Source organism: Vigna radiata, chromosome 8 (assembly GCF_000741045.1).
Source record: "Vigna radiata var. radiata cultivar VC1973A chromosome 8, Vradiata_ver6, whole genome shotgun sequence".
In the NCBI taxonomy this organism is placed as follows: Eukaryota; Viridiplantae; Streptophyta; class Magnoliopsida; order Fabales; family Fabaceae; genus Vigna; species Vigna radiata.
In genome coordinates, this window is record NC_028358.1 from 8234275 (window position 1) to 8260005 (window position 25731).

A 25731-nucleotide genomic window follows, 5' to 3' on the forward strand; every position below is an offset into this window, starting at 1 on the left:
AGCTTAGCCAAAATGTTGACCCCTTGGTCAACACACCCATTTTGGAGGTCCAAGCATAGTCAACTTTGGGCCTTGACCCTTTGTTGACTTGTTTGATCAAAATCCTATTCTACTTGGCCCAAAATACAAGGCCCAATTGAAATCCTACACTACTTGGCCCATAATACCAAGCCCAAATAAAATCTAGACTACTTGGCCCAAAATACAATGCCCAAATAAAATCTAGACTACTTAGCCCAAAATACAAGACCCAAAATTATTCTTACTCTACTAAATCTTCATGATGACTTAAGATGGCCCAAGAGAAATGGTTTAGGCCCATCTTCTATAGATGTCTCCAACACTTCATTAATGTCCTAGGTTATGGCAAAGGGTATGCCATCATCCTGTCACACATTATTCTTTCTATCTTGAATGTATTTTATTTCATGCTTTTAACTAGTTATATCTTGAACACTTGTTCTTTAGCAATTTTATTGGCTATCCAATTTTTTGGATCATTATTATTTTTCTCTTATAATAGACAATGAAATTTTATTTTATTTGCCTTTATTTTTTTTAGGAGATGAAACATAATATTTGGTAAATGAGTAACAACAAACTTAAATGATAATATTTGATTGGATGTCAAAATGTAAGCATAATTTTTTTAGAAAAAAACCACTTTTTATAACGTACATGATAATGTAGGTTATAGTATGTTAATTATGATATTATGATAGGTAAAAAGAACTACATTATAATATGTTGAATCTATTATAATGTACTTTTTTTTGCTACGTTATGATATGCTGACTATATTATAACGTACTTTTTTGCTACTGTCATAAAATACGTAGACCTACTATAATACCCAGAACTATGTCCCCAGTTTGTATGTTATAATAGGTCATTTTTGTATGTTATAAAATGTGATTTTTGCACTAGTGATGGTATCAGATCTCTATGCTCTGAGTACCAAGAAAGAAAAAGTGAGAAAGGAGAGTCAAACACCATGAGAGAAAAAGTGAGTGCTTGAATTTTTGAGAGAGATGGCAAAGGTTTTCAATGGTATGAGTGTTCCACAATTGACGAGAAAAACCACCTATGATAATTGGTGTCTATAGATGAAGGCATTATTGAGATCCCAAGACGTTTGGGATATGGTGGAAGACGGGTACGTTGAACCTAATGAAGACGAACATCAGACGATTGCACAGAAAACCACGTTAAAGAAATCACGTTCAAGAGATAGGTTAGCATTGTACTTTCTCTATAATGCAGTAGATGAGTCAAGATTCGAAAAAATAGCGAGTACTAAATCAGCAGAGGAGGCCTGGGAGATATTGGAGGTTGTGTATACAGATGACAACCACGTTAGACAAGTCTGAATACAAGTTCTCAGAGGAGATTTTGAACAGTTGAAGATGGAGCCCAAAAAGCATATAACCGAGTACATAACTCGGGTGGAGAAGGTGGTCAACCAACTCGGCAAGAATGGAGAACAAATTCCATCTAGTCAGGTTGTGGAAAAAATTTGGAGATCTCTTACAAAATATTTCGAAAGTATCGTGTGCGCCATCGAAGAATTGAAGGATGTTGGGGCAAATCGGCAAGTGTACCGAGTCACACAAGTAATATAAAATGGCAAGACCAAGTATCGTATCCCAGAGAACTCTCGGCGCTGAAGAGTTGTGTGATAACAAGATTAATTAAGACTTAAAAGTAAAAAGAGATCATTGGGTTTCGACAAGAATAATAAAATAAAATAAAATTGATCAATGACAAAGGAGCACAAAGATGAATAGAGGTTGATTTATATGAGATGGATATGTTGTTGGGGTTAGATTTCACCAAGTTCTCACTCATGTATATAAGAATTCTTCTTTATCCATTAATGTCAACGTCCCTCACTAAATCACTTAAACTCGATCCCTCGGTAAATAAGTCTGTCCTTGGTTCATACAATTCCAAGCATTCATGGTAAAAGGATGTGAAGATCAAGAGGTTAAGACGACCAAGAATCATACCCTCATCCCTGAGCAATATAACCCTTAGGAGTAATTCAACAAGAACTTGAATTGAAAGGAACCTCCCGACACTCATGCAATTCACATATCATGCTATTGTATAAGCAAGAATAAAAACAGATGAATTACTCTAACAATTAATGAAAAAGCATATGGAATTAAGAATCAATTCAAATACATGAGAGTTTACAAAAAAACATCATTCCCCAACAACAAATAGAAATTAGTTCTCCATAGACTTGGGGGAACTTTATGAACAATGGAAGAAAGATTGAGAATGAAAGCCTAAGAATTGGGAAAAGAGTGTATTTTTATGCTCTTCTTTGTTAGGATGCAAAACATAGAGCCCCAGGGTCCTCTAAATAGTTTCTAAGGCGTGCCAAAACGAGCTACAGTCCAAAAGAATCAAAACAGAACAGAAACAGGGCCCGGTCCACGAAAGTCAACGCCCAGGTGTCCTAGGAGACCGCCTAGGCAGCCAAAACAGCTCATTTAAGGCCTAGGCATCAGAATTGGACGCCTAAGCTATGAAGCTTGGCTGCTCGGGCGGCCAAGGCCGCTGCCCAGGCGGTGGACGTCGATACAGCTCGCTTGAGCTATGCTACTGGACGCCCAGGCTTCGTGTTTTCCCTCCTTCTGGTGTCTTTTTAGCCTTTTCTGAGCTCCATCTTCTTGGATCTTCATCTCTCCTTCCAGTATTACCTTAATCTCTGTCAAAACAAGGGGAATTAGTCATAAAATCCTTAAAATCAACCTCAACTCTCTTATTCACACAACTTAATGAAAAAGTATGAGTCCAAGCAAGTTTCTAAGTGGAAAAGGGCGCGTTTAGTATCAAAATTACATCATAAATAATGGTGTTTTAAACCGTTATCACAGCCCCAAACTTAGAACTTTGCTTGTCCTCAAGCAAACAGAATGTAACTCAGCTCTTCAGAAAATCACTACAATGACTCAACATTTTCCAAAAGCTTTTCTTTCCAGGACAAGAAATCACTTCTATCAATTCAGCATAAAGATCTCAGTCAAGATGTGCAGATGCCTTAATTCAATCAAAATCATGTGATGCTCATGTACTTACAACAGATTTTATCCTTAAGAATGATTAATCAACCAAGCAGAGATGCAATCAGAAATTCAAAGAACCACTCCTCACCAATGTAAGTGTTTCGCTCATGCACTCAAAAGTGTTTCACTCAACTCAAAGGTGTATACTGAGGTGTTTCACTCTGCCATCACAATGTCACACAAATTGATTTTGCCTTTTATTTAACCATAATCAAACATACTCACAAGCATATAATCATCACAAGGACTTTTTATGGCTTGTAACTTGGTTGGGCTAAGAAGGAAATTGGTTTTTCTGGACAACAAAGTTCGTTGAGTTAAGAGAACATTTATGAATTTAACATTTAAGAACAAACTCTCTTTCTTTTTCTCAGCTTTCCCTTGCAGTGAGCTTTTTCTTCTCCTTTTATTTTTCTTTTCTTTTTCTTTTGTCTTTGCTTTTGCTTTTTATTGCTCACTGCATAGAGAAGTGGGTTGTTGTTGAGCAACCCCAAACTTGAACCTTTATCAATACCTCATCAAATGTTCTCAACTTAACTCATAAAGATTTTTCAAAAAGGTTTTTCAAAACATGCATAAGGCTCAAGGTTTAAAGGTTAGAAGAAATTGTTCTCTTTTTTGTGTGTTCTAACCTTTTTGAACCTTAGACTGAAACACTTTGAAAACCTTTTGGGAAAAATCTTTACCTTGAGTTGAGTTGAGAATAATTGAATGGTATTGATTAAGGTTCAAGTTTGGGGTTGCTGGGGAAATTGAAAGGCAAAAGAAAGGCATTGAGCTCAAGTGTTGAATAAAAAAAAAAGAATGAAGAAAGAGAAGAAAAGAAAAGCATGAAAGATGAGCTCAATGTAAAAGTAAAAGACAAGGGAAAAGTTGGGGATGAGTGAGATTGGTTAAAAGAGAGTATGTGATTGAACTTTGAATGTTGAATAACTCTCTTAACTCAAGGACTTTGTGATCTAGAAAAACCAATTTTTCTTGTTAGCCTTGAAAAGTCCTTGTGATGACATGAATGTGTGAGAATGTTGATTGTATTAGATGAAAGGCAATTTTGTTTCATGTGACATGTGAATAGTAGAGGGAAGGAGTGACCTCTTGAAACACTTGAGTGATTGAGTGAAACACTTTTCTTAGAAAGGATTGATGAATTTCATGATTACATTTGTGCTTAGTTGACTGATCATTCATAAGAAAAGCATCTGTTGGAGAGTATGTGATTATGTGAATTGAATTGAAGCATGTATGCATCTTGATGAGCTTCCACTCAAAAGCTAAATTGAGTAATGACTTGTTGTGAAAGAATGCGTTTTGAATTTGTTGAACCATTTTGGTGAAAGGTGGAAGGTTAAGTTTTGTTTTGTTTGCTCGAGGACAAGCAAAGTTCTAAGTTTGGGATTGTGATAACGGTCTAAAAATCGTTATTTTTATACTTGAAATTGATATCAAATAACAACCTTTATGGCTTAGATTGAGCTTAGAATCATGTAAAACACTTTAGTTTGGTTTCAAGAGAGTCAAAAGTGGTTTTAGAGATATTATGCTTGTTTTTACATTGTTTTGACATAATTTGATGTGAATTGAATGATGGAAGGGAAGAAGGAAGGACTTAGACTCATGAAGGGACGAGAAAAGATGAAAAGAAGAAGTCACGTCCACCGCTCAGCGTTGTTAAACCCCTAGCAAGTGTACCAGAACGTTATCAAGTAATATAAACAGTAAGACCGAGTGTCGTTCTCCCAAAGGACTCTTAGGCCTTATCTTTCATGTAAATTGATCTCATAAGACTTGAGAAAGAAATAATTTTGTAGTTGTATGCAAAACGAAAATAAACATGCAAATGCAAGTGAAACAATTGGCAAAGAAAAGATATGAATTAATGGAGTTTTTGGGGTTTACAATTTCATCCTTATCCACTCACTTATATCTACTTTTCTTATTAAATTCGCTTTATTACCAAATTGCCATGCAAACTTTCTTAGCCTACTCTAAACCCGATCTCTCGACGAAAAGAGCCTACCACTAATTACTAGTTTACCATTTATAGTCTCCCTAAGTAATTAGCAATGCAATATATTACAGAAGCAAATACAATTTATCGTTCTACCCCTATCTCTAGGCAGTATTGCTTAATCAAAGGAATTCCTATCAGTTCATGACTTCCCCGTACTTCTCCATATCGACAAAGGAAAATATCTTCTTACTGAATGAGTTAAACTGTAAGAGCATTAATCATAGATAAGAAACCCAACAATTGATAATACAAGCATATGAATAAAATAAGAATTTCAATATAAAAGAGTTTCAAAAGGATTACATTGTTCCTCAACAACAAAGGGTTTAGTTCACCATAGACATGCTGAAACTAGATGGAATTAATGGAAAAGATGAAAGAGTAAACCCTATATTTGATAAATTGGAGCATAAGCATCCAAGGAACCGCCTCCAAGGAGTGTAGAAGTGCTCTAGACATCTCTGCTTGCCAAAAGATTACTCTGAGGGTCGCACTAGGGCTATTTATTGTCAAGATTGTTGACAACACAAACTCTATATAAAACTGGTTTTTGATGATGACAACCCAATGCTTAATAACAGTGCATATGCTCTAGTATTACATGTTCTTATTCTGTAAAGCTTGTCATATCTGTTGAACATGATTTTATTGAATTACATTGTATGTTCCTATGCTTGATTGAGTATTATATTTGTGGAACATGCTTGTATTGAAATGTGAGATAAAATGTTTTTAATCATTACACATTCCTGAAAGAAAAGATCACAGGCACCTTTTGAACTTATATGTGTTGTGACAAAATTCTAGTCCAGTCGAATACACTGTTGAAGGATTCGACTATGCTAAAATCTTTGTACAGATTTTGTGAACATGTGTTGTGTGAGATTTTGAGTTGAAAAGAATTTCAAAGCGATTTTTCATGTGTCAATCGACATTGTGATATGCATATTCGATTGTGTTGTTGTTCTGCTTGAAATTTTGTTAAGCCTACAAGCTCCAACGGCTATATTTTCAAAAGTTAGTTAAAACTGTATGACTTGGTCGACTGTAATAAATGAGTCTTAATTTTGTTGACTGAGGAGCCTTTATGTTGATTGTCTGTTATAATTGTTTTAATACAGTCGACTCTATTAGTAGGCTATTCGACTATGAATCAATCTGATGAAACAGAAAACTATAAATAGACAGAACGCGAATTGTTTTGTGACTTTTGTGATCCGACATTTTCATTTTCCTGTTTCAGATTGAATTCGTTAGAAGCTCCAAGAATTCTCCAAGAAGACGGTGGTGATCTTGCTTGAGAGGAATTCAGAAGGAGAAGTCATTGTTCTCACTGTTTGATCAATATCCACACAAAGAGGTGCTTCTAGGTTGATCTTGGATAGGCTTGGCATCCTACGAAAGACTGTTGGTTCTTTATTGAAGGCTTGGCAACCTGTGAAGTCTGCTGTGATAGGCTTGACATCCTCTAAAGAGTGTTGGTGACACGTTGAGGATTGTTCGACGTGGGTGCAGATTGCAGGAGAGGGGATTATTGTTGCAATTCTGGTTTTGTGTGTGCAGCTATATTTGGTTTTGGGTTAGAGAGGAGATTTATATTTTTTTCCTAGTGCTTCTATAAATTCCTTGTTGTAAAAACTGCAACCATTATAGTGCATTTGCTTCGTGGGTTGGAAGGACACTGGATGTAGGCATTGTTGGCCTAACCAGTATAAACACAGTGTTTGAATTTTTTGATCCCTGCACTCTTTATTTTCCAGTCGACTATAACTGCTAGGCAGTCAACTGCGTTTTTCCACTGCATTACATTTTCAATAACTTGTATTTCAAGGAAAAATCAAAAGCTTTGAATTTTTCATACCAAGATTGCGAAAAGATTTTAATTTTGAATCAACACCAATTCACCCCCCTCCCCCTCTTGGTGTAAAAAGAAGCCTACATGTTTCATAACATTTATAATGCAGAAAAGTAACAGACTTTCGGCCTAAGCCCATCATTCCAGCGCTCAGCGCTTAATTTGATCGCTAAGCGGTTTGCCTCCAAGTCGCCAACCGCTCGTCGGTCCATTCTATTGCTCAGCGGTTTGCCTCCAAATCGCTGGATGCTCAGCGACGCCACTCAAGCGAGAGGCAATGGCCTCACCCTCCAGTCTGGTGCTCAGCGCTGGAAATAGCGCTGAGCGGTGAACTTGACTCTTCTTTTCTTCCTTTTTTTTCCTCTTTTCTTGAGTCTAAGTCCCTCCTTCTTCACTTCCATCCTCAAATCTCATCAAATCCTACAAAACAATGCAAAAACAAGCATAATATCTCTAAAAACAACTTTTGACTCTCTTTTGACTAAACTAAGTGTTTTACTTGATTTTATGCTCATTATAAGCTATAAAGGGTGTGTTTTGATATCAATTCTAAGTGTAAAAATAATGGTTTTTAGACCGTTATCAGCGCCAATTCCAGCGCTGAGCGTTAGCTTCCACAATCGAGACATCGTTGAGCACTAGAATTGACCGCTGAGCGTTAGCTTCCACAATCGAGACACCGTTGAGCACTAGAATTGACCGCTGAGCATCCTGCGATACCGAGGCCCACCGCTGAGCAGTGAGATGGACGTTGAGCGCCTAAATGATGGGCTTAGGCCAAAAATTTGTTATTTTTCTACATTATAAATAGCACTAGTGCGACCCTTAGGGTAATCTTTTGGCAGAGGAAGACTTCATAGCACCTTCTACACTCCTTGGAGGCGGCTTTTGGATGTGGGAGCTCCTAATTACCAAATCTAGGGTTTTTGTTGAGATTTTTGACAACACAAACTCTATATCAATCTAGTTTTTGATGATGACAACACAATGCTTAATAACAGTACACATGTTGTTGCATTACATGTTCTTGTTCTTAATTATTTGTCATATCTGTTGAACATGTTTTGTTGAACTGCAATGTATGTTCTTATGATTGATTGTGTGTTATATTCGTGGAACATGCTTATATTGAAATGTGTGTGGAACATGCTTGTATTGAAATGTGAAACAAAATGCTTTTGATTACTGCACATCTCTGGAAAGAAAAAGATCACAAGCACCTTTATGAACTTATATTTGTTGTGACAAAGTTCTAGTCCAGTCGAATACACTCATAATGGATTCAACTATGCTAAAATCTTTGTACAGATTTTGTGAACCTGTGCTATGTGAGATTTTGAGTTGAAAGTAATTTCAAAGTGTTTTTACATGTGTCAGTCGACATTGTATATTGATATTCGACTGTGTTACTGATCTGTTTGGAATTCTGTTAAGCCTACACGCTCCAACGGCTATATTTTTCAAAAGTTAGTTGAGCTTGTGTGACTTGGTCAACTGTAATAAATGTGTGTTGATTTTTGTTGACTGAGAGCCTTTGTGTTGACTGTCTGTTATAACTCTTTTAATACAGTCGACTGAATTAGTAGGCTATTCGATTGACAATCTAATCTAACAGAAAACTATAAATAGACAGAACACAAATTGTTCTAAGACTTTTGATGATCTGACATTTTCATTTTCATGTTTCAGATTGAATTACCTGTTTTAGAAGCTCCAAGAATTCTCCAAGAAGACGGTGGTGATCTTTCTTGAGAGAGATTCAAAGGGAGGAGTCAATTGCGCATACTGCTTGATCATAATCTGCACAAAGATGGTGCTTCTTGTTTGATCTTGAAGGCTTGACATCCTGTGAAGACTGCTACGTTTGATTAAAGGCTTGGCACCCTGTGAAGTCTGCTGTGATAGGCTTGGCATCCTGTGAAAAGTGCTGGTTACACGTTGAGGATTTTTCGACGCAGGTTCAGATTGCAGAAGAGGGGATTATGGCTGCAATTCTAGTTTTTTTGTGCAGCTATATTTTGGTTTTGGGTTAGAGAGGAGATTTTTATTTTTGTGTGGTGCTTCTATAAATTCCTTGTTGTAAAAACCGCAACCATTATAGTGCATTTGCTTCCTGGGTTGGAAGGACACTGGATGTAGGCATTGTTGGCCGAACCAGTATAAAAGCCAGTGTTTGATTTTCTCTATCCCTACATTCTTTATTTCCAGTCGACTTTATCTGTTTAGCAGTCAACTGCGTTTTTCCGATACATTGAAATTTCATTGCTTGCATTTCAAGAAATATCTAAAAGCTTTGCATTTTTGTATAAAGATTACAAAAAGATTTTGTTTTTGAACTAACACTAATTCACCCCCCTCTTGGTGTAAAACGAAGCTTACCTTTTTAATAACACGTAGATGATGTTCAAATGTTGTCAAAAAAATGTTGTCTAAATATCACTATCCAATTAATTATTACAAGATATTATGCATTGCAATACATGGAAGAAGTTGATTATCTTAGAACAAAACTAACATCGTTCATGTATGATAATTTCTATGAGTTTGAGAAATTTTAAGGCTTTAAAGGATGAATTCTATTGTTTTAATAGGATTATCCTTAAAAGAATCAAAATTAAGACGGAGATGTTGAAAAAAATTTATGTTCTTTTACACAAGAAAAAAGATGTTTCATATGTATTAATAATTATGTTTGATTTGATTATATAATATAATTAAGTTCTTAATAACCAAGTTGTAACATAAACATCAACGGTTACAACAGACAAAATATGGCATTAATCAATAATTATAACTGGATACTAGTTTTTTAGTTGCAAGGAAAAGGTGTTTGATATTTTTATTGTATGAGATAACGTGGAATAGTAAATGTAAATTTTGCAACGCATTTCAATTGAGTATTATAAGTTCCAGAAATGATACGAGAATAGACCATTGCTTACTCCATAAATCCATATTTTCTTACAGGGTAAAAGCAAAATAGAAAACAAAGACTGAAAAATATAATAGTTGTATTGGAAAGTATTGCATTAACACAGTTACATGAACACCTTCTAAGTTGAAGTACTTGACAAAGCTTCAAAGATAATATTAGAGCCTAGAGCGTAGCATAAATTGACCCTCAGCTACTATTCTCGTTTCTGTCAACACTGGTGCTACTCCTCCATCAGCTATGTTCCCTGCAGGTTCAACCTCCGTATTGTTGTTTGATGCACTTGTGACTTTCAATGTGTATACTGCAACAAAAAGACAATTGAACTTCCTCTCACAAACTTTCTATGGATATAGCTATTGGCAAATTGAAATTTCATGTTTGAATTCACTGAAAGGAAAGGATCGAGTTAAGTGTCTCTAACCAAACAACTACTACCTATTTGAACCCGAAGAATGGAAAATGAACAAGCATAGTTACCTTATAAATGGTTTTCCTTATCAATTTCATGACATGACATTCATAACTAATCATGTGATCAAATTCATCAATTCATTGATACTCTCATAGATCACAAATTGAGTTTTTTTACTACGTAGTTCTCCAAAAGATTAAATCATCTAGACGAAAACTAACCTGGTGGAGGTGAAGTGGAAGTGGATGCACTATAAGATTTGCTCACAAAGAGTTGAAATTTGATACCATCTGTGGTGTTCTCCTCAAAAGCAGAAACCAACATGTTGGGAAGAGCTAAGACAGGTGCTTGTTGATCTATTGATGATAATGGGGCTTCAGAATTGTGTTTAAGCTTCTTGGGATCATGGTCCTCTGCAACAGAAGATTGGTGACCAAGTGACTTATCCACGAACACACCAAAAACATTGTGTCTTTTCCTTGGGTTTTGCCCATGATCTTCCATGCTTCAAGATGAAGGCACAAATTTTCTGTTGGGTATGGATTTAGAAGCCTTTTTTTACCAAAAATGGTTAGAATAAGAGATAAAAAAATTCTAGTTCCTACTTGTAGAACTTCATATGCCCCTTTTCTTATATAATATATTATACATTTCACATAAGAATAAAGCACCATTCGAAATGTTGTAACTTTACAGATTTGTGTAAAAGTAAATTCTAATAGTTGGGTTTCATCAACCATCAATCAAGGGACTTTATCAGTCGAAAGTGCAAAAGTTGTCAATGTTAGACAACTTTATTCACTTTTTCTCGAGCCACGCTTATATTTTTTGTTATACGCTGCTTTTCCTTTCACAGTACAATACAGTAACACATTTTTTTTATTGTGAACTTTTTTGTATATAATCTTCTAGACACGGTGATTCAAGAACATGGATTAAGCACTTATCTTATTATAGTGCCGGAATTTCTACTCGTTTGGTATTATGTTATAATCAATTGGGCCTAATTGTACTGGTCATGATCATTATGTCATACAGATGAAATCATATAGAAATTCACTCAGCAATCACTATCAATTATACTTGTGGAAACTTCCCTCTACACGTCTTCATTCTGACATCTAATACAGACAGAACTTTATTCCCTAAATTATTGACAGATGCTAAAAGACAATCAGCCATATATAGCCAATGAAATTTGCCTTCTTTTTTTCCAAAAAACATATCAAAAGAAAAAAGGCATACAGGGGTGTGCACCAACTATTCCCATGTTCACTAGAAGAAAAATTGGTCAAAATACAATTGCAGTTGCAACAACCAGTCCCTTGTTTACATTACAAAGGGTAATTCTTAGATGATAAGCTCAAAGCTTGAATTATTATTTTAGTTATATAAAATGTTATGAGAGTCGTAGTTACATACATTTACATTTAAAAGAAATGCATTCATTTTAACTAAATGTACATGCCTATAATATAACCTGATAAATCATGTCAGTACATTTTTTTCTTAAATCTAAATCCTCTTTATGACTTTACTCTGCAAGATCAATAAAAAATATATTCTCTGACAATTCCTAGATCCTTTGGAGTTTGAATAGTGACGTTATGTTTCAGTCCTTTTACATTAAACGGTGGTCCAACTTTAGTCATTCGGCAGTGTCAAAGCAAGCTTAAACAGAACCTAACAGTGTCATTTATTTTTTTTTCCCCATTTTCTTATTCAAACCAATCAATTAGAGTTATACCATATGAAGTTTAGTTTTAGGTGGGAGTGTGGGACTGGTATCAGCATACCTTATCTATTCTTCACTAGTTTGAGTTTTTTTTTTCCGAGTGCCATTTTTCTTTCCATATTCACTCCTTCCATTTCTTACCAATCATGGACCAAACTCAAAATGAGTCAGGCTGGATGCATTCTATCAAAGTAACATTGGGGTCTCTAGATCACAGAGAGGTTAAGTCCTTCATCAGCAGCATTCCTAGTGTTTCAAGCAAGCTTAGAAAATCCAACGAGGAGGCGTACTCACCAAAGTTTGTCAGCATTGGACCCTTACATAGGGGAACAAGTAGCCACCTTCTGGCCATGGAAGAGCACAAATGGCGTTACATGCTAGCTCTTCTTCACAGAACTCAAAATCCAGTTTCAACCTTGGATGAGTGCGGCACAGTCATTCTTGGCTTGGACGATGCAGTTCGTGCAAGCTACGGAGGTAATATCAAATATGATCCCCATGAGCTAGCCAAAATAATGTTACTTGATGGCTCCTTCTTGTTAGAACTTCTCCTTAGATGTGCACCACCAAACATGGTACCTCAAATTCCAAAAGAAGAAAACCATAATGGTTCTTCTTCAGATCCAATACTAGGACACAAAGAAGTGTTCATATCTATTCTGACTGATTTCACTCTTCTAGAGAACCAAATGCCTTTTTTTGTTCTCAAGACATTGGCAAGGGTACTTTTTCCAGAGGTCTTCACAAGTGAAGCTGATCATCTTGTTGCTGATCTCACACTGTCTCTCTTCAGCTACCCTTTGATCCGCTGTCCTAGTGTGGCACACTTTCTGCATCTCATGCACTTGTCTTCCATTGTTGATGAGGGGCAAAAGGTGAAAAAAGCGCAGCAAGAGCTAAAGCGTTGCGCCACAAGGCTTAGAGCTGCTGGTGTATCAATTAGGAAAGTAGAGAGGCACAGCAAACTGGTTCACTGGTTTGGCTTTGACATAAGATTTGCAAAAGGGGTGCTTGAAATCCCTCCACTTCACGTTGTTGAAACAACAGAGGTATATTTGAGGAATTTCATTGCATGGGAACAAAGCAGAATTGGCATCAACAGGCAATTCACTTCTTATGCATTGTTTCTTAAAGGGTTGATGTGTTCCTTGCAAGATATTGAGCTGCTTGTGGACAGTGGTGTTTTGGTCAAAGATACTAAGATCAGCAACAGAGACTTGCTCATTTTGTTCGGCACAATCACGAAGGGGGTGGACCAGATGGACTCTAGTTACAGTAAACTTTGTGAGGACTTGAATGCTTACTCAGCAGTGAATCATTTGAGAAAGTTCCCTATACTGATATGGCATTGTTGCAACCTTTGTGTGGAATGCATCAGATACTCTTGCAAACACAGCTACAAAATCTTGATCAGGGATCATATACCAAATGTGTGGAAACTGATAGGAATTTTGGTAGCTGCAGTGCTGCTTGCTCTTACCATTATGCAGACCTACTATTCATCCCGTGGCTGAGTAAATTTTTGTAAGTATGAGTATAACCCTGAGTCCATGATTCACATGGTTGACATACATTTCATTATTATGCAAACATGTCAAACTTTCAACAAAAGAAATATACTCTTACAAAATTAATTGTGTTAATTCAGGCCTATTGATTATTTTGCATGTATATCTTTTAAATATGAGCACAATAAATTGGCATATATGATGTTTATTTATACCGTTTATGTTATGGCTGTTATATTAAAAAAGTGAGTTAATTCTATCCTATACTTCGAGTCAGACAGAAAACCTTTAACATATATTTACAATTATATACGTAGGGATTATTGTTAAATTTATTTCATCTAAAACCAGGATTAAATGACTCTTTAGTAGATAATTGGTTATGTTTTACTATTTATTTCAAACTTATATATGATTTTGTTTTACAAACCGAACCAAGCCAAATCATCTTATAAAAATGGACAGGTTTGATTAATCAAACCATTTTTATAACGTGATTTTGTTAAAGTCGGTTTAATATTTTCACATTCTTAGACTTATTCGTCGTGCACAATCTCCAATCCCTATGGGTACTCCAAAGAGACCGTGAACCACATTAATCTTCAACCACGTGAGGAACATCTGCTATGCCAACCCTGGTTAAGACTAGAGAAGAAAATTGGCAGGAAAAAACAAATGAAATAGTGTTCACAATATCAGCTAAGAAATTGTTTTAGTAGACAATAAATATGCAATTACTGATCTAGATTTCTTGCAAACAGCGTTAGTCAGTAGCAGTTGGGTAGCACATGCATAAAGATAAGCTAAAGATAGTGTCATCAAAAGTATCAACGACAATACTTTGTTGGCCACATTAACTAGTACAGTAATGTAGCAGACTGAGCAATTTTTCATATCAGCTTTCACACTCACTGTTGCTATTTCTTGTGACGTGGTACTGAGTTGAGTTTCAATTATTGGAGCAAATTCAAGTACCTATACACCCTTTTCCTCAGTATATTTTAAACCCTTTAAAGTTTGCTCAAATTGATCGCATATTACTGTAACATTGTGTTTTTTATAATTTTTAAGTATGTCAATAAACATGCCAGTGACAAAGTCTTCAATATCCGGTAGACATATAGAAGAAAAAGTTTGAAAGATCTGAACTTTTAATCTTCCCCACAGCCACACATAGAACCTTAATAGCCTCCAAATTCCTAAAGTTACAATGCATCTTGGAGCAAGTTCTGGCATTCAGCAATGAGTTCCTGTCCCTTCTTACGAAGGATCTCTGCTTGAATCAACAACATAGCTCCTTTGCGACCCTTTTGCCCTGCCATCTCGATCTCACTGCTAGAGAAGCTCATGAGCTTCAAAAGATGTGCTCCATCACCCATCTCAAGTCCAACATCTATTGTAGGCTCTTTGTTTGACAAATCTTTCAAACGTTTCACAGTGCACTCGCGTTGACTCGCAATTGCTTTGTATATGCCCCCGGTTCTAGGCCTCCCTGACAGTTCCTCAGCTGCCATAGACATCACTAATTCTAGCTCACTCTGATTCTTGTCTTCTTTCCAGTTGCAACCTACACAGCAAATGCAAACACAAATTAATGGTGGAGTGGTGGTATGCAATATCTATTAACACAAAACTTAGTTAAATTTCCTAAGGTGTTTTTGGTATTCCTCTGTAAAAGGTTTCTTTCAACTTAGAACTTGGTTTTTTTATAACGTATATAGGCAAAAATGTTTTGTTATTTACGTAAATAAGCAAAAAAAAAATTATTATGCATTTAGATAAGTTGTGGAGGTCCAGACGATTTCACATGAAGAAGTCGTGCCTCCTGCACAACTTCACCCTGACACACGAGTCAAAGTTGAAGTCCTGCATTCCCAAAACGTTTGTAGGCCCTGATAATCGATTATCAGGCCTTGTAATCAATTACACAATGCTAAAGTCGTGCAGGAGGGACACAAGTTCACTTATAATCGATTACACCCTTTTATAATCGATTATAGGAAGTACAAATGGGGAAAACTCTCTGGTAATCGATTGCCAGAAGCTTTTAGTGTTAAAAGAAAGAAGATTTTTTTCTTCTTGACAATCTATGTAACTTACAGTTCTTGATAACATTGACATACTTATTGACCATGTCTATGTTTTTATTCTTTAATTATTTTGATGTGATTGTTGACCATGTATGTTGTTTGTGGTTTTTAATGACATTCACATGTATATTTTCTGAATTTATTCTATAAACATTATTGATGACATTGACATGTATTTTGTTGACCATGAATCATTATTTTAGGGTAAATAGAAATTAAAAGCATAAAACAAAGTCATAAAGAAATAAAAACTCCATAAATTAAAAGCATAAAACAAAGTCATAAACTAAAAGCATAAACACAAAGTCATAAATTAAAATCATAAATTCAGTACAAGAACCTAAAAATAAAAATGTACAATAAAATCAAAATCTAAGATGATCCTCCTGGTGGGCCAAAATGACAATAAAGATACTCCATGTCTTGCTCAAGATGTCAAACTCGAGCATCAATAGTATCGAATCTGTTGCCCATGTTTAGCTCGAGCCGACCAACTTGCCCATCAACAAATGCTCGCAGATCACGTATACCGTGCATTATGTCATCAAGTGAGGATGTATCTTGTTGAAGGGCAGGTGGTGGCGTTAAGGACATTGAGGACTTTGGTGATAAGTAAGAACATCTCTGTAACCCATTAGGCATCTCTATTTTTCTGAAATCCAAAGGAAAAGACGACGTCAGCCGTAATTGTGAACTTCTTCTTCTTTGGGGCAAGTTGTTCATCATCCAATGGAATTTCAAAATGTTCCATGAAAAGGGTGAGATGAGATGACCCTAGTTGATCTATTTTGCTATTAGGATGATCCACCTTAGAAGGAGATCTTCCTCGGTAGCCTGCACATCATTAGATACATGAGGAAGCAAAATATAGCAAATGACATAATGTAGTATTCGAGTCTCGACTTTCATAGACCCGGCTAGTATTATACCCGAAGGGGGTGCAGTGGGGTTAGATATCTTTTGTCTAGCTTCTAGGATATTATACTCATATGCCCATTCTTCAAGTATATGACCATTTTGACATTTTTGACCTCACTATGAATGGCGTCATTGTCAAAAATACAGAGCTTACTATAAAATACTCGAACTAAGTAATGATAGTAGTATGAATAATGACAAACAAAATCACCTAAACCCATATTTGTCAATATATGATAAAACTTAAAATTTCCCCGTCAAAATATTCTTGGTCTATGTGTTTGGGCTCAATGACTTCACGGTTACAAAAGTGTGAAAAATACCTCTCTGATTGTGCAGGGGTGGAAAAGAGAAGATAAGGGTGTGATTGATTTGATGACAGTGGTGGTGAGGGTGAGCTTTCAATCGGTGAGGGTTCACGTTTGTGACGTCCCACAACAGATGAAGAGGACCCCTAACCCTTTGCCTCTTTGAAGATTCAGCCATTTTGAAAAAATTTCAAGTGGTGAAAGTGGTGGAGATATGAAAGAGGAATGGAAATTTGGTGATTAGGAGTGAAAATAGAGAAGCAGCCGTAGGAGAGGTAGGGGAATGAGAGAGTGTGCGAGGGTAGAGAGAAAAAGTTGAATAGGGTCTAGGATTTCTGGTAATCGATTACAAGATTTGTGTAATTGATTACCAGAGGCTCTGGTTAGTGCAGTCAAAATGAGTTGTAACCCACGGGCCAACCCAGCTCACCACGGGTTTGAGCCGGGTTGGTTTGAAAAAACATGTAATTTTTTTTTTATGCGGGCTAGTTTTCAACCCGGTTTTCTTAGAACCCGGCTCACTGGGTTGAACCCGTGGTGAGCTGGGTTGGCTCACCAACCCACCTAATTTAATTTAATTATTTATTATTTTGTATTTCAATATCATTAGTTATCATTTATTTTATTATATTGTAGATGGTGATAAAGAAGAAGACGTTTAGAGAAAAATATTATAGATTTATACTCTAATATTATAAATGGACAAGTGATAAAAAAAAATTATCGATATTAAAAACTTATTTGTTCGTCTTTTGTACATGTTTTTGGATTATTGTATGATACTTTTTTTTATTTTGAATTGTCATTAGAGTTTAACATAATTTTAGAGTGACGTTTATTTAGTGAGCCAGGTTAGGTTGGCTTACTAAGTGACCAATCCATAGTGAGTCGGGTCGAGTTGAGTTACTCATTTTTACAGCTCTAGCTCTGATAATCGATTACAAAAATCCAATAATTGATTGCTAGTGAGTTTTTCTGTATTAAAACATATGGTAATCAATTACACAAACTATGTAATCGATTAAGGGAGGTTTTAGGGTATAAATTCCATACTTCTGCTTTTTTTTTTATATAATTTCAATTTTTCAAAAATGTTATTTATTTATATGAATGTTATTTTTTTGTAAAATTTTCTTATAGTTATAGAAATCAATAATAGAAATGTAATTTTGATATAAATTCTTATTTTATTATTTGCATTTATATTTCTATGAATTATTTATATAAATGTTATTTTCTTGTATAATTTATAATTTTTAGAATTTATATATAAATTATTAAAAAAATAAATAATAGAAATGTTAATTTGTATATAATTAGTAATTATTAATAGAAATGTTATATTTTATATATTATTTAATTTTATTTAAAACATAAGAATGGAACATAAGATAAAATATTAACATTAAAACAATTACACATGTCTTAAAGACTTTTAATATGGAACATTAGAAAAGACTAGAAAATTAAAATATCCATTATTTCTTATTTTTCCTTGTATCTGATGTTGCACAAGCTATCAAGGAAGATCTCTTTCTAATGTATCCTAACAGCAAAGTAGATCAACTAGGGTCATCTCATCCGACATAGGATGAAGAAGGCTTTGAGGGACGGGACTCCTCTACCGTATCCATTTTTTGTCACCCTTTTCATAGAACATTATGAAATTCCATTGGATGAAGAGCAACCTGTCCTAGAGAAGAAGAAGTTCACAATTGCGTCTGACGTCATATTTCCTTTGTATTTCAGAAAAACAGAGATTGTCAATAGATTAACATAGATGTCCTACTCATCGCCAACATCCTCAATGTCCTCAATGCCAACCACCAATCCTTGAACAAGATACATCCTCACTTGATGACATAATGAACGGGATACATGATTTATGAGCATTTGTATTTGGGTGAGTTGGTCAGCTCGAACTAAACATGGGTGACAAATTTGATATCATTGATACTCGAGTTGGACATCTTGAGCAAGACATGGAGTATCTATATCGTCATTTTGGCCTACCAAGAGGATCATCTTAGATTTTTATTTTATTGTATTATCTTTCATTTTTATTTTTAGGTTCTTGTACTAAATTTATTATTTTAATTTATGACTCTGTTTTATGCTTTTAATTTATAGAGTTTCTATTTTCTTTATGACTTTGTTTTATGCTTTAATTTCTATTTACCCTAAACCAATTATTAATTGTCAACAAAAAAATGTCAATGTCATAAACAATGTCTATAGAATAAATTCATAAAATATACTTGGGAATGTCATTAAAAACCACAAACAATATATATGGTCAACAATCACATCAAAATAATTAAAGAACAACAATATAGACATGGTCAATAAGTTTGTCAATGTCATCAACAACCATAAGTTACATAGATGGTCAAGAAGCAAAAATGTTCTTTCTTCTAACACTAAAAGTCTCTGATAATTTATTACCACATGCTTTTTGCTATTAACAGAAGCCTATTAGCGATTACCAGAAAGTTTATCTCAATTTATACTTTTGGTAATTGATTACAACCTTGTTGTAATCGATTACCAAAGAATTTTCCCATTTACACTTTTTGTAATCGATTACAACAATGGTGTAATTGATTACAAGTGAACTCGTGTTTCCCTGCACGACTTTGGCAATGTGTAATCAATTAAAAGACCTGATAATCGATTACCGAAGCCTAAAAATGTTTCGAGAATGCACGACTTCACCTTTTACTCATGTATCAGGGTGAAATCGTGTAAGAGAAACACAACTTCTTCATGTAAAATTGTTTGGACCTCAACTCTTGTCTAAATGCGTAATAATTTCTTTTTTTACTTAAATAACAAATCGTTTTTGCCTATGTACCTAGAACAATACAAATTACTCGAACTCACCACCCCTGAATCGACTTTAGAGGTACTTTTTGGCACTGTTTTTCAATTAAAAGTAGTGTTTCAACTCTTTAACACCGACAATTTATGTTCATACTTACTATCCAGATAAAACTTTAATTTTGATTTAAAAAAACATCGTATGTATATAAATGTAGAAGAAGGGTTTAGAACTCACTATGTGAGACTGTTCTGCAAATTTTGCCATCATTCTCCACGTACTCAGTGAGTGATGACTTGCTACCAATTGATTGTGGTGATGGTCCACCACTAGTTGAATGCCTAATGGAAGTTGATGGAGAGGAGAAGTCCAATGTTTCCTTTGTGTCAATGTTTTGTTTGGGAAGATGAGAAGAAGGTGTTAAATCGGTGGTAGTGGTTTTCAAGAAAGGAGCTTGAGAATTTGGTTTGAATCTCTTGTGGCCATGGTCCTGGAGACCACCAAATTTAGCTTCGTGTGATTCAGGATCGTCTTCCAATGGTGGAGAAAAAGGAAGAAACTTGGCGAAAGCATTGCTGTCACTGCTTCTTTTTCTTTCGTTGTGATGGCCACCACTTGTGGAATCCTCCATCATTTCTCCCAAACTTCAGCCGACACAACAAATGGATTTTGAAAGTTCTTTGCGTGTTTCTGAGGCAATAAATAAATAAATAAATAAATATTCTTTTAAAAAAGCGTAATAAATTATGATATAAACATGATATTATAAATTATTTCTTACTCTTATAAGTTCCCACAACAGAAATGTCAACAGTGGAACAGAAAGTTGACTAGGAAAAAGTCTTTTAGGAAATCATAAGGAGAAACACCTTTCAGAAAATCTGTGTTGCCCTTAGTTAGCTCTTCAGCCAGCATCCTCTGTTCTCCGTATACAGGCCCAGACAATTGTAGTTATGAAAAGAAGATTGTAATTGAACAAAGTTTTAATGAGAAATAGCACAAGCCCAAGGGTTGAAAATACTTCCTGGAGCACTTCCAATAGCAGAAGCCCAAAGAATTGTCATGTCCCCCACTTGTCTCCAATTACTCCTATGCTTCCCATGGTATATGTAGAATAGGCTACAAACTTTGCTCTGCAAAAAGGATACAAGCTTAGCAAAAAACAAAAGAAACTAACACAATTTGTTGAACTGGCAATTAAGTATCTGTTTCATCTCCCCAAAAGTCCAACATTAATACAACAGATCGTACACTCACTTCACCAAACACAAAAGCTAGATTAGTATATGTTGTAGGACAGACTAGGAACCAATGCAAAAGCCCCCCGAGATGGGAGTTTCTAAAAAAAACAAAGAATGAAAGAATGAATGAAATGTACAAACCATATAGCAGAAGATACAACACATAAACCTATAAGGTTCATAGATGTAAAAAAAAGGTGGTGGTCTAATCCAGGCTCCCTGGGCATACACAACACAGACCATAATTGCAGCAGCCTGTTATCCCTCCACTGTTAGGAGAGAGAGGTTTTCGCTGCTCTGTGAAACCAGCCTGACGCTGTGTCCTCCACTTTAGGACTCTAGAGACCCAGGCCTTCGCCCAGGCCCCATGGGTCAGCTCCCAACTTGGAGTGGGCAGGCCAACATTTTGCCATCATAGCCCAACCCAGAGAATCCACAGTATTATTCCACCACCATAATGCCCTCGCTTGAGTCACAAGTTGACACTACCCAACTCGGCGAGCTGACGTCCTTGTCAGAACATTTATAAAGACTTGATTGGTTTGTAATTTGGCCAATGTGGGACTTGTGAAGATGGAAACAGAACACCTTCTGAGGTTAGATCCTTTTATCTGGCAAGGTACTAAAGTAATTGAAGTGATTGAAATAAAAGGATTGTAAGTAATTTGTACTTGGTGGTGTGGCATAAGAATCTCCCATTGAGAACACCTTGTGTTCTGAATTCTTGTTGGATTTTCAGAATTAGTTGAGCATGGTAAGCATTTTAGTTTCTTTAACCTTTTCCTCATCTCTTTACAAAATCTTCTTCAACTCTCGTCTCCACAACTGCTCATCATCCTGTCACCCTAATTACTGTCACCTTTGCTCACATATGTCAATAGAAACTGCTTGTATGTTTTAGCAATTACCTCCTCTTATAAAAATTTAGAATTAAAAAAATATTAAATTTTGAAAAACAATAATATTTTAACTGTTTAATTATTTTTACAATTCTGAGATTATTTGTAAGAAAATCACCATACAAAATATAGATTACAAATTATTTGTCTTCCACAATCGATTATAACTTCTTTATAATTGATTATTATTTTAATTTAATAATATATTACTATTAATATTTAGGTTTCATATTATACCAAAATAAAAAATTAAAATAATAAAAAAATTAATTATTTTAATGTTTAATAGTTTTTTTAATATAAAAATTAAATTTAGTTAATGAATTTTTAATTTTACTATCTATTTTTAAATTGAAATGTAAGATATAATAATTATTTTTTTTATGGACTTATCTTATTATTATAATATTATTAAGATTAATCACTACAAATGATATATTTTCATGATTTTATCTTTCAAAAACATGTAAAAAAATTAAAGGGATAAATGTATTTAAATTATCCTTTGTCCTAACTTTTAGCAATATAAAACTATTAAATATACTATAAACCGAGGTCATAAGAGCACGGGAGTTTAATTCTAAAACCATTTTTTCATTCTCGCTCTTTGGAAGCTAAAGGTATAAGGGTTTCAAATTTTTTTTTATAGAACGAGAGTTTCCTCTCTTACACAACTTTTTATCTTTAAATGTACACTTATATACCCGTCATTAAATGTGAAACTATACACATAATGACTAAGGGAGATGGAGGAATATGAACCTCAAATAACACCTCTCACATCCCATAAATTCCCCACGGGAAATACATGTCACATTCTTCCAAGCTTCCCATAGTAGTGGAAGACAAAATTTATACGTGCATTTAATTTTTCAACCATTGGAAACCGTGCGGCAGCAGAAGGAAGTGAGATGTGCAGGAAGTGGAATCCAAGTAGCAGCTCATGGAGTGCAGAAATTCAGAAAGTGGAAAACATGTGACAGCATAGGACTCGACCGTTCGGTTTTTGGAGGTGGTATAAAAGCTGGAGTTTTAAATTTGGCATCATTTTCCCTGCCTGCGATCTTCTTCACCAAAACTTCAGAACTCCATTTTCTCCTCCTTCTCTCTAAAACCTCCACCTTTTCTCTAAGATTCCGACCATTTCTTTTCCTCCGATCATCAACTTTCTTTTAAAATAAATACTCCTGGTATCAAGACCTTCACTTTGCACCAGTCCAATTTTCGTTCTGAACCGGTAAGTGTTTCTGGCCGTTGAAGCTTCTTGGTATTCTTGCATGCAAGCACCCTTTAAGCTTGCAGGTGATTGTTAAATCAATTCTCTAAAACCTATTGTCTTGTAATTTGACTCTAGACCTTGGGAACATTAGAAGAGGTAGTCACTGCCAAAGGAACCTTAGAGGCCTAGCTGGAAATAGAGGTAAGGGAAGCTTATAAATTTAATTATGATTATTTTGCATGCATGATTTTGTGAGTTATGCTTGCTGAATGTATGATCTTGTTGTTGAGAAATGCATGTTTGATTTTTGGTATGAAATATGTTATAGAGTTATAAAACTTAGTGAAAATATGAATCTGTAATCGAAGGGTCATTAGGATCGTTCGGTTTCCTCTTAAAACAATTGATCTGGTATCTTTGTGTTGAAACTTAAATATCTTGTTTGGTTATCTATTCGGAATTAACCATTAAAGGATGTCCGGTCTTATACTGAACGTCCGGTCTCGAAGTACTTGGTCATAAACTGAGTATTTGGTTTCATATTAACCATTTAGAACGTTCAGTCATACACTGAGCGTTCGGTCTATATTGAGGTTGTTTATTTAAAAGTGTTAGGTCTTATACCAGTACTTGAATTCTAAGAACGCCCGGTCATAAACTATACGTTCGGTCATACAAGTGTTTAGTATTAGACACTTTATTTCTGAAGCATTTGGCTTCATATTATTGCTATTAATTATTTAAGAACGTTCGGTCATAAACCAAGCGTTCGGTTTTACAAATATAATATTATGTTTGAGCATTTGGTCATAGACTAAGTACTCGGTTTGATATTAATTATCCTTCTTAGAAAAAAACGTCCGGTTTATAATATTACTTATTTGAAAAGTGTTCAGTCTTACACTAACACTTGATTCTTCTTAGAGTGTTCGGTTTTGCACTGACACTCGTTTTATTGAAGAGAACTTCTGCTAGTCGTAAAGGCATTTGGCTAAAGTCATAAACTTGGTATTCGTTTCCTTCTAAGAATGACTTATGTTGTTTAGCGTTCATTCTTCTTCATGAATAAGTCTACCTGTATTTTTTTCAAAAGGGTTCGGTTTTATTCTATGCTAGACCATTCGGTCAACTATTAAAATTCCTTGTTTTATTCAGTCTCTTGTTCTTTGACCGTTCGGTCACTTATTGAATCCCTTTGATACTTTGTTTCTTTATCACAGTTGGGTCAGTTTGTATCCGTACTGTTTATAAGAAAAAGAAGTAAATGATGAATGAGTTTATTATGATTTAAGAGTATTCCAGGGAGGAATATCTCATGATTGGAATTGGATTGGTAAAGTATGACCGTGGCCAAAGGCTCAGGTTCTGACTCTATCCTTATATTCCGTGATTACGCCTTCTCAGGTAGAGAAGGGTAACTCATGCGTGGGAATGGCAGGAGGTCCTTTAGCATAGTATTTCTATACTGAGGTGATTCCACTGGACTAACCTCGGGTGGCGGTCTGTTGAGTGTATCCCAGCCAGGTCCACCCGGGTGCAGAGAGCGGCGAGCATACATAGTCATACCGTCCGGACAATGTCTAGAGGAATTGGTTATGATGATGATTCTCGTTCGATTCTTAAATGGAAATACTTAACTTATGATTTATGATTGGGATATTGATGTATGTGATTTATGTGTATGTTTTGAAAATATATTGGAAATGATTAATTAAATTTACATAAGCTTACCCTTATCTGTTCTGTCTTGTCTATGTTGTCATTCGGTATTTGACCTTCCGGTTTGTTCTCTTCACTACAATGATCATCCGTTTGGGTGTGAGCAGAGGGTGCTCTTGAAGATACTTTGGAAGATGCCCTGCAAACAGAACAACCCTTGGATGTGATGCCGGAAAATTGTGCAGGACCGTCCGATCCTTAGATTAGATTTTACTTTTGTTTAGAGTATGTAACCGAACGGTTTGGGTTTTGTAAGAACCGTTCGGCCTAGATATCCCTTTAATGTATCATTCGGTCTGGAACTTGTCATATGATTGTTCGGCTTTAAATTGTAAATGCTATCAGACTTCTATGTTGTGTTCAGCTTTAAATTTTATGTGAAATCTCATATTCTCTTTACTCCAATGTACTTATCTCTTACTGTTCTTTATTATTGTTTATGTATACTCCTAAAATAAATTATAGTTTTCAAGCTATATTTATTGAGATGTTACAACACCTCAAACAAGCATGATCTTTTAGGATTTGGAGGTTGTCGAATCTTACATGAAGCATTATGTAAAGATAATTAAATCATCAAAAAATGAGTTTGAACATAGAAAAAAGCACAAAACAAAAACATAGAGAAAAGATAAACTAGGTGGGAAAAGTTAAAAGCCTATTAGTGTAAAGTTGAATGTTTCTGACAAGATTCATTACGTAACAAGTTTCAATCACAAAAGGTTAATCATCGTATATAATATATTATCATAATTTTATTTTTAAAAGACATGTCAAAAAATTAAAGGAATAAAAACATTTAAATTATCTTTCATCCTAACTTTTAGCAATATAAAATTATTAAATATATCACCAACTGAGATCCTGATAACACAAGGGGTCAATTTTAAAACCACTTTAACAAGAGTTTCCTCATACAATGTTACACAGCTTTTATGTGTACATGTACACTTATTCATGTTACGTGAAATAATTACGAAACT

General features: G+C 35.0%; 3 protein-coding genes across 8 annotated transcripts; 1 reads left to right on the forward strand and 2 right to left on the reverse strand.

The window, feature by feature from the left end:
• Positions 1-9859: 9859 nt before the first annotated feature.
• LOC106771577 lies at positions 9860-10906 on the reverse strand. Its single transcript, XM_014657569.2, has 2 exons — positions 10512-10906; positions 9860-10179 (listed from the first exon to the last, which is right to left on the reverse strand). Exons 1-2 carry the CDS (start codon positions 10792-10794, stop codon positions 10034-10036), a joined length of 429 nt encoding a protein of 142 aa, XP_014513055.1. The 5' UTR covers positions 10795-10906; the 3' UTR covers positions 9860-10033.
• A 1014-nt stretch (positions 10907-11920) lies between these two features.
• On the forward strand, positions 11921-25060 carry LOC106772729 (UPF0481 protein At3g47200). Of its 3 annotated transcripts, none has more exons than XM_022784572.1 (2): positions 11921-13549; positions 24856-25060. In XM_022784572.1, the coding sequence occupies exon 1, from the start codon at positions 12172-12174 to the stop codon at positions 13537-13539; it is 1368 nt and encodes a 455-aa protein (XP_022640293.1). In that variant the 5' UTR covers positions 11921-12171; the 3' UTR covers positions 13540-13549; positions 24856-25060. The 3 variants fall into 3 exon arrangements, with proteins under 3 accessions (XP_022640293.1, XP_014514783.1, XP_022640292.1); XM_014659297.2 differs by lacking the exon at positions 24856-25060 and adding an exon at positions 18599-19896; XM_022784571.1 differs by lacking the exon at positions 24856-25060 and adding an exon at positions 16881-17413.
• LOC106772730 lies at positions 14014-21430 on the reverse strand. Of its 4 annotated transcripts, none has more exons than XM_014659298.2 (4): positions 21053-21430; positions 20540-20803; positions 19908-20360; positions 14014-15100 (listed from the first exon to the last, which is right to left on the reverse strand). In XM_014659298.2, exons 3-4 carry the CDS (start codon positions 20302-20304, stop codon positions 14739-14741), a joined length of 759 nt encoding a protein of 252 aa, XP_014514784.1. In that variant the 5' UTR covers positions 20305-20360; positions 20540-20803; positions 21053-21430; the 3' UTR covers positions 14014-14738. The 4 variants fall into 4 exon arrangements, with proteins under 4 accessions (XP_014514784.1, XP_022640296.1, XP_022640294.1 ...); XM_022784575.1 differs by having other exon boundaries at positions 20540-20588; positions 20692-21430; XM_022784573.1 differs by having other exon boundaries at positions 20540-21430.
• Positions 25061-25731: the final 671 nt, after the last annotated feature.

Coding starts and splice junctions, on each gene's coding strand:
- LOC106771577 (XM_014657569.2), bottom strand. CDS start 10,794: ATGGAAGATCATGGGCAAAACCCAAGGAAAAGACACAATGTTTTTGGT. Junction 10,180..10,511: donor TTCCACTTCACCTCCACCAG/GTTAGTTTTCGT, acceptor TTTTTGTTGCAG/TATACACATTGAAAGTCACA.
- LOC106772729 (XM_022784572.1), top strand. CDS start 12,172: ATGGACCAAACTCAAAATGAGTCAGGCTGGATGCATTCTATCAAAGTA.
- LOC106772730 (XM_014659298.2), bottom strand. CDS start 20,304: ATGATGGAGGATTCCACAAGTGGTGGCCATCACAACGAAAGAAAAAGA. Junction 15,101..19,907: donor TTGCAGAACAGTCTCACATA/GTGAGTTCTAAA, acceptor TTTGCTGTGTAG/GTTGCAACTGGAAAGAAGAC.